The sequence below is a fragment of the Metarhizium robertsii genome (genome assembly GCF_000187425.2).
Source record: "Metarhizium robertsii ARSEF 23 chromosome Unknown MAA_Scf_3, whole genome shotgun sequence".
Lineage (NCBI taxonomy): Eukaryota > Fungi > Ascomycota > Sordariomycetes > Hypocreales > Clavicipitaceae > Metarhizium > Metarhizium robertsii.
The window spans coordinates 1,271,409-1,280,239 of NW_011942171.1; the positions used below are offsets into that span (position 1 = coordinate 1,271,409).

At 48.8% G+C, this 8,831-nt stretch overlaps 1 protein-coding gene across 1 annotated transcript; it reads left to right on the plus strand.

Annotated features, from left to right (window-relative positions):
* Positions 1–2,570: 2,570 nt before the first annotated feature.
* On the plus strand, positions 2,571–4,701 carry MAA_07442 (amidase; the record flags this gene model as incomplete). Its single annotated transcript, XM_007825440.2, has 5 exons — positions 2,571–2,695; positions 2,777–2,870; positions 2,947–3,442; positions 3,516–3,532; positions 3,610–4,701. The coding sequence occupies 5 exons, from the start codon at positions 2,571–2,573 to the stop codon at positions 4,699–4,701; spliced, it is 1,824 nt and encodes a 607-aa protein (XP_007823631.2).
* Positions 4,702–8,831: the final 4,130 nt, after the last annotated feature.

Consider the following 8,831-nt stretch of genomic DNA (forward strand, 5'->3'; position numbering starts at 1 on the left):
GAGCACTCAAGTACGTAGCCGAAAGGTATCAACTGGCGTCTTGGCCGGCCCCACTGCATCAGTACCATATTCGTATGTGCTTGAGTGCGGAGTACTCCGTACACGGAGCGGCATCCCCTCAATTGAATAACTATTTAAAACGTCTAAGATTGGCGAGCCCTTATTTTTTTCTACAAAAAAAGTAAAGTGTTTATAGTAGATGGTTGATACGGAAGAAGTCAGTTACTAGAATTCATGACCAGCAGAGTCAGGATTCCATGGTGTACGGTGTTGTTGTATGATACTGAAACGGTAGGGGCAGCCAGGTCCACGTTCTGCGGTCGTTCTTGCCAGTGCAAGTGGGGGCTGCTCTCCCTCCCTTGCCAGACACCAGACTGCCATACCAGACGTGAGGCTCAAGTGCTCACTTCAATTTTCGGCCATCCACACGAGCGGCACTGCCACATCTTTCAACTCTGCCGCCATCAATTCAATTTTATTTTTATATGTTGTTTTCCAGCAAAGGGAAAAGAGCGAACAATTCAATAACCTATGATGCCTCTGTCGAGTACAACATGCCCATAGGAACGATGCATCATATTACGTATTCGCCCATACAACACAACCAGCCCACATTACGATCCTGTGTCTGGCTGACACGTCAAACAACTCGTGATCCTGCGTCCCCCGACCTGCGACCTGCCACACCTGCTGCTGCCCATGCGTTCCTGTGCAGGGCTGGATGGATGGGTGGCTTGGATGGATGGCCAGCCAGAAATCAATGGTCCGACTTGGAACTGCACTCTTGGCCTGGCTCTCGCTCATCCACGGCCCATATTTTGAGATGTGCCTGTCCCTCTCTAGTGGCCCGCCTGTGGATCATCAAGCTTTCGCGTGGCACTGCTGGTGTGACAGTGGCAGGAGAGAGATTGGGTGACTGGAGAGAGGCTATGGAGGAGTACTCCATACGGCGCACATGCAGACTGCCCAAACACTGAACAGACAAAGCGCTCGGGGTCACTGCCACGATGGAATGCAAAGTACGGGCAACATCGAGTTCGGACGCATTACATCACTCTATCCTGCCGCGTGCATTGCGTCCGGAGTCCATCCATCCACTGTATCACTGGGCTTGGTGCGGAGTACCACACGTCTGAAACGGCAGTTGAACCAGAAATATTCCTCCCCTTTTGCCCCATACGCAGACAAGTCATCATGTGTGGTTCTGCCGCCGACCGTGACAAAACGTGAAGTTGTCAACGGAATCAAGACCAAGGGAAGCAAAGGAGGGCGACTCAGGACTTGGACAACTGGAAAAGACAAGCAATCACGGCGTCGGAGACGGCGACGCGGTGGACAAAGCATCCTTTTGGTCCGAGAGAAACTGAGCTGCTCCATAGGAATCCGGTGGCATCACTGCAGCGCGCAAGGCTCGCGCAGCTGCATCAAATATCTGTGAATCAAGTATATAAGTTATTGGCCGACACAGCGTCAATCCAGTCCGGGAGCCATTAGAAACCAGAGGAAATCAGGCAACCATTGGTAATTTTCTGGCGGCTCTCTTTGGTGGAATGAATGCCCGCGCACTCTACTGGCCCTCCGGCAATATCACTCTGTCGCTGTTGCAGGGCTTCAAGGAATACATCACGGCGACAGTGGACACTTGGCTGACGTTGACAATTGCATGGGTAGTTACTAACTGGCCTGCAAGCTGCAAGCGATGCCTCATGTCGTTATTGCCGTCGTACCGAATTTTCGTACGACCCAGTTGGCTGCGGATGCTAAATTGAGTAACAATCACATGCATGCATGTCAATATCGGTCACATTGGGGTCCTTCCGCCAAAATTCAGCTCCGATATTGTGTCCGGTAATTGCAAGAAACCGCAGAGAGCCATCTCGGAGAGAGCTTTATTTGAGAGTGCTGACAGGCTTGAGGCAAGGCGCAAGTTATCTATCCCCTTCGCATCTTGCCTCAGCCTGTTGCGGCCACCAGACGGCCTCCAAGCTCGGGGCTCGGCGCCAATCCCGGCACCTATTTCTTATACAGGGTCCCAACCCAGAGCAATGCAGGCATCTTGTGCCTTGCTCTGTACAAATGGAATCATCACATCCTAAGCAGTCGCGCGAGGTACCTCCCTGGCGACGGCACTGCTGGACTCGTCAACCATGTAATAAGTTACCCCGTATCCCGCTTCACCCACTTTTGCGCTCGTTTACCAAAGTCTAGGGCTCACCAGCCAGAAATGGCCGGGCGCTACCTCGGCGCCGTCTCCGGAGTTGAGGGAACAGTCAGGCCAGACTTTAGTGTGCTGTATCTTACCTCCCTAGCCATTCGTCGTTATACTTAAACCGAGGTACTCTCTCGATGCCGTTGAGCCCGCGTTGGTCCCCTTCAGCCCAGCGCCACCTCAGCCAGGAGTAAACGACAAGATCGTCGAGACAGCCAATTCGCCCAACTTTCCGAGCCAGGACCTCGGACCTTTGGACACTTTTGAAAGCTTCTAGTTTCTCGCCAGAGGGGCCCGACTGACCTCAACGGCATAGACACTCTCAACAGCTGTATATCCGGTTCTGTACGGAGTAATTGCAATGGTATCACCGAACGACTTTGTCAACTACCCCAAGCCTGTGGAAGGCCCAGAGACCAAATATGCGCCGCCTCCGGCCAAGAATCCAGTTTTGCGCGGATATTCGCTTGTCGCTGCGAGCGCTCTGTACGTGTTGACAATGAGATTCCCCTCCATAGTAAGATATATGCTAACTCGGACCAAATTATGGGCGTAAAGAGTCTCTAGGTCAGGAATTCTGCAGCGATTCTTCTGGAATAATGCTGGATTCGGGCAGGTCAAGAACCTTTCAGTCCTGGATGGCGTTCCGCACACATTTGACGTGAGTCGATAGCCCCTGCATGTGGCATTCTACGTGACGCAGCGATGGCAACGGTGTTGATGGTTTGGCGATTTAGCCCTGCGTGACCCCGTTAGGTGAAACTGGCCCAGTGCTCGAATTTGAGCCTGCTCTTCTAGAAGCCAAACATGTCGATCCCAAAGCGAAGTACTATTCCATCAAAGATTATCATGAACTCTATAAGTCCGGCAGAGCAACCCCTCTCGATGTCGCAAAGGCTCTTCTCCCTTTGACCAAACCGGGAAATGACAACAAGACCAGGTATGAAGACGCTTGGGCCAATAACCACGGGAACGACGAACTCGTATTTGAGGCTGCCCGGGCGTCGACAGAACGATGGGCTGCTGGCAAGCCATTGGGTATTCTGGATGGCGTACCAATTGGTGTCAAGGACGATGTGAATGTCAAGGGCTATGTCAACCATAACGGCATGAGGTATAATGCCGATTCGCCCTTCTTCAAGAGACAGGAAAAGTCTGCGTGGTGTGTGCAGGCGCTTCAAGATGCTGGAGCTGTGGTACTCGGCAAGAATCGTATGCATGAACTTGGTTCAGGTCAGTCCCTTCGCTATCTGTTACAGTGTTGTTAGCGACGACGAAATCATCATACTGACTTCATCTTTCACAGATACGTGCGGTTTAAATGTAAGCACCGGCCCACCACACACGTTTCACTTTCCATCCACCATAACTACTAGCAACTTACACCCAATATCATGTAGGTCGCGCAAGGCTCGCCGACTAACCACCTGAATACCGAGTACTATCCCGGCGGGTCTTCCTCCGGGCCAGCTTCCGCCGTCTGCGCCGGTGTGGTACCCTTCTCCGTCGCCACGGATGCCGGCGGTAGTATCCGCATTCCAGCCAGTTTCAACGGCTTATACGGCCTCAAGACGTCCCACCATCGAACGGGGTACATGGGCAGCACCATGTGCATCACAGGCCCCATTGCGGCCAACGTTGCCGATCTGACCATTGCCTATCGACTCATGTCGCAGCCCAACCCCGACGATGGCATCCAAGGTGTATTTGGGCGCTCTACGCCGCCTCCACCATCTACCAAGCGTGTCATGGGCGTGTACCGCGAGTGGCTGAACGCGGCTGACCCCGAAGTTATCGAGCACTGCAACGAGGCACTAGACTACTTCGCCAAAGAGCGAGGCTACGAGATTGTCGACATTTCCCTCCCTCACCTTGCCGACGCCCAGCTCGCCCACGGCATGATCTGCATCACTGAAATGGCCGAGGCGGCTCGACGAAGAACAGTCAACCCGGCAGACTGGCTCTCCCTCGTGGGCTCTGTAAACCGGCTGCTCATGACGGTTGGCCAGCAGACGCCGGCAGCCGACTTCCTCAAGTTTAACACCATGCGTACGGTCCTGATGCGCCATTTCGCCTTTCTGTTTCGAAAATACCCCGGCATGCTCATCATGTCGCCTACGACTCCCCTCAACGGCTGGCCCAAGCATCCTAGTGACGAAGCACTGGGAATGAATGACGCGAACACGACATTCAGGAACATGATGTACATCTTCTTGGCGAATATGACGGGCACGCCGTCGGTTTCGGTACCCGTGGGGTATGCTGCGCCGAAACAGGGAGAGGGCAAGATTCCCGTCGGATTGATGGCTACGGGTGAATGGGGAAGTGAGGAGCAGCTTTTGGCATTTGCAGGCGAGGCAGAGGAATATTTGCACGGGATTTACGAGGAAGGCAGACGAAGACCCAGTGCATGGCTGGACGTGATGGCATTGGTGGAGGGTGATGCTGACAGTGAGAAGGTTGATGCGAATGGGAATGGGAGATCTGAGTGAAGATGCTGGAGTGTATGACCTCTGTGTGTATATTCTACATTTTGGTTTGTATATGAGTGTAGCCTGCGGAAGGATGTGATGTAATTTGCAAGTTGTCTGCATGAGATGCGGCGTTTTCTTGACTCACAAATGATGTGCAAGCGACATCAAAGAGGGCGAAAGGGGTTGGACCGTGATACGATATGTGAGCACGATTGAGTCTATAGTGAGAGGGGGAAATATCACGCTTTATGGTATATATAAATAATATAGTAGCGTATCAAGTTGAGTTATTTTGTTGTTTTATTTTTAATACAAATGCTAATACAAGCATCGTGCAAGCATTGCATCTGGAAACGCAATATTTGGCCGTCCTAAGCCAGAGACAGTAAAGAACCAAAATTCACATATAATAATGTCCAGTATACTTTTTTGTGAGCATACATATCCTGTCATGGACTGTAGGTTTGGGTATTGCATTATGCCATGGTGCCAGGGCACTGTGGGCAACTATTTCAGTGTATTCCCGATACATGTATGCTTAAAGTGGCAGGGTGGAATATAGCGAGCCGGGCTTGGCTACTTGGTAATATTGTCATAAAAAGTGTTGTTCGCGTGGCCGTGTTTGACGTAGTTGTACATGGTCGTGTTGCTGAGACCGAGGCCGAGGCGAGCCAGGATTCTGTTGCAAAAGAATACGGCCTTGGCCCCTTGGGGTGTGTGGCTGTGGTCTTGACTCTTGACCCATCTGCCGTGACGCTTGTCCACCTCCCGTTGTGATTTGATGGGTTGGTAAATAGCGAGACGCGGCTCCCATCCAAAGTCAATGTCTTTGAACCGCCAGGAGAGCGCTTTTGCTATATCGGGAATAGCATCCTGCTGGATCAGGGTCAGTGCAGCAAGGTGATCGTATGTGATTCCTCTCTTCTTTAACCTATCCTAATATTTATTCGTTCCAGCACTGAATCAGGTAAGGCTTTATTGTACAAACACCTACTGCAGGCACAAAACATTGAGCTAGCATAACGTTGCACTCCCACGTAGAGGTAGGCCCAGACATGGGCAGCTGCTTCAATCTCTGATTTGAACTGGTCTGGGACGAGCGAGGCGAATTTCCGCTTGCCTGTCTCCTCGTCCTTGGCTTGCTAAGCTACGGTAGGTGCTTGGCCATCGTGCTCTATATTATGATATACTCCAGTATATTAGTGTATACTGCTTGGTAGGTAAATATATTCTGCCACGGGCCGTAAGGCTTGCACTCACTTTTATTGATAAGAGACGAATTTGCGGTAGTGGCTGGGATACAATCGAGGTATTGTTTTGGAGTATAACAGTCGACTGGGGGAGCGTGTCTTCGCTTAAGCCAAGTGCTTCTAGCTTCTACAGGTTATAGGCTTAGGTGTCTTCGCTTGTGCTACAGCTATTTTGCCCGTGGTAGTTACAAGGGATGGTGAGCACTGAGGAACTTGAGATGGAGCGAGACGACATGGTAAGGGGTTCCGGCATGACCTTACATCGTTTATTAGAGATGGTAATAGTCAACGGGAATGAGGTATACCCCGTCTTGGAGCGTGCGTTCGGTGCGATGAGCAGCGTTCCATTCAATGCAGCTTGGATTGTGCTAATATTACTGACTTCCTTATCGAGCTTTTTGTGTATGACCCAGTCGCGAAGTCGGGACCAGCCTGGAATTGTTTGATGCAGGGCTATATTGATATTCGATACTCCGAGAGAAGTCTAGCGACGGAGATTAGTTATAAGCTTCAGCAAAAAATGAACCAAAGAAATAGTTATAAAAAAAGTAACATACAACACTGGGTATTCGCTGGTCGTCACCGACCCAACTACTAATCCAGCGCTCGCCAGGTTATTAAGGGAGATCAGACGGGATCCTAAGCTCTGCTGGCGGCTATGGTCGTATGTGTAAGGCAGACAAGTTTAGCATGGCTATAAATCGTTCACTTTATGGCTCTAATCTAGAAGTAAATAACAGCAGGCTCTCTCCTCACTGTAAGGAACTGGTCAGAAGCAGGAATCAGACAGGATTCGGATAGAGTCTGGTACGTACAGCATTGGCGGGGACAGGGAACTTCACCTCCAAGAGGGTGATTTGATCCTCAACCTTTTTCTCATAGGCAGGGAGGGCCTGCGAATCAAGTCGGAATCACACCATGACTCGACCGTTACAATAGAGGCACATCCGATATTGTATAATTTGTGAGTTATAACAGGCAAACGCGAGGATATATGTAAGCTTCAATGTACTAATTCTTTCCTTCTGCATATATTCGTAATTGCTGACGTGCTGCTTTTGTAGGATTTATCTGGCAATAAAACAAAGCCAACCTCTGTTTCGAAGAGCCTTGCCACAATGTACAACATCAATCCTTAAAGTAATAACGGACAGAATGTCCTGTATAATATGCTCAAAAAAGTCGGGAACCCAATACACTAGATAAGCTCCTGATCAAATAGGTTACTACTAAGAACCTCCCTTTCCGCATTGTTGAGAGCACTAGCTTCCAGAATATTACTCTCTATCTGAATCCTGCTTTTAAGGGCTGAATTCCTTTAGTAATAGTTCTTTAGGACAGACTTAATACCTTATACAAGCAGGCATAAGGGCCAGTTACAGAGCTTCTTATAATAGCCCAGGGAAGAATTCATGTCACTTTTAATGGCTAGACATCTCGTAATCGTCTATTTTTGCTAGGGATTAATGTATTCTTTATTAATGTAAATTAGAATTATCGTAAGTTACTTCTTAGGCTGCCCTTAGTTCAGGGACGATATACTAGAGAGAATCTTGCTGACGAGGTGGCAAGTATGCTTACAGAGTTTAGGATTGATGCCTCAAGACTAGGCTACTTTGTCCTTAACAACGCCCGCAACAATAACACAGCTGTAGCAGCCCTTACTGGTAAATTCGACTTTAACCCCGAGCATCGCCGACTTCGCTGCATTGGCCACATCCTCAGCCGAGTGGTGAAGCAGTTAATCTTTGGTGCTACTACTAATGCAATGGAGACCAAAGATGATGCTGACTTCGACTTTAATACTGCCAGCAATAAGTTAAAGAAATGGAGGAAAAAAGGGCCGGTTAGGCGGCTTCACGACTTCGTTGGCGCCATTAACCACTCTCCTTAACTCGTTCAACTGCTCCTTAAATAGCAGAAAGAAGATATCGCCTCCGGTAAACTTAGCCACATTGATAAGCTAACAGGAAGGCTTAGGAAGCCACTTATGCCAGTATCTGATAATAAAACCCGCTGGAACTCGAGGTACAGAATAATGCAGCGTGCCAAGCTTCTTCGCTCTTATTTTTCTCGGTTGGTCATATATATCCAAGAGCAATAGAAGCATGATAAACTGCGGAAGGGCACGAAGAAACCCACTATTCTGGATAATAAGCTAGAAGACGCTGATTAGGATATTATCGATGTGTTTGTGAAGGTCCTTGGTGCCTTTAACGCTCTCTTAACCCGTCTCCAGGGCAATAGTAAGCCTGATAAGGATGGGAATATCCGGTCTGGCGCGTTCTGGGAATACTTCTAATCCTTTAAGTTCCTCCTTAACCACTTCAAGAAGCTGAAGATAGATACCGACCTGGTTAATGGGCTGGACGCCAAGTTAGTCACTATGGTACAGAGCCATATTAATTTGGCTTGGGAAAAGCTGGACAGCTATTACCAGAAGCTGTGCCCTCCTGCGTATGCCGCCGCTATTGTTCTACGTCCTTATTATAGCTGGACAGCCCTTGCGAAGCATTTTAAGGGTAACCCTAATACCAAGAAGTGGCTTATAGAATATAAATATTCCGTAAAGAAATTATAGGAGGAAGACTATCAGTATATCGCCTTAAAGTCTACTGATACTTCTTCCCTATTGTTAATATTGATATCCCGTAAAGAACGTAGTGAATTCGAGACCTTTCTTAACTCAGTAATGCAAGATAATAAGGATAACGCGATAGCTATTGATAGTAGTATAGATCCCTTCCTTAATGAGTACAACAGGTATTATAAGATATAGAACCGTGCGGATTCTAAGCTTTATTGAGAGAACCCGTATTTATGGTGGAAGGCATATAAGAAAGAATACCTAAGGCTTTGTTATATAGCAAGCAATGTTTTGTCTATCCCTGCCATGTC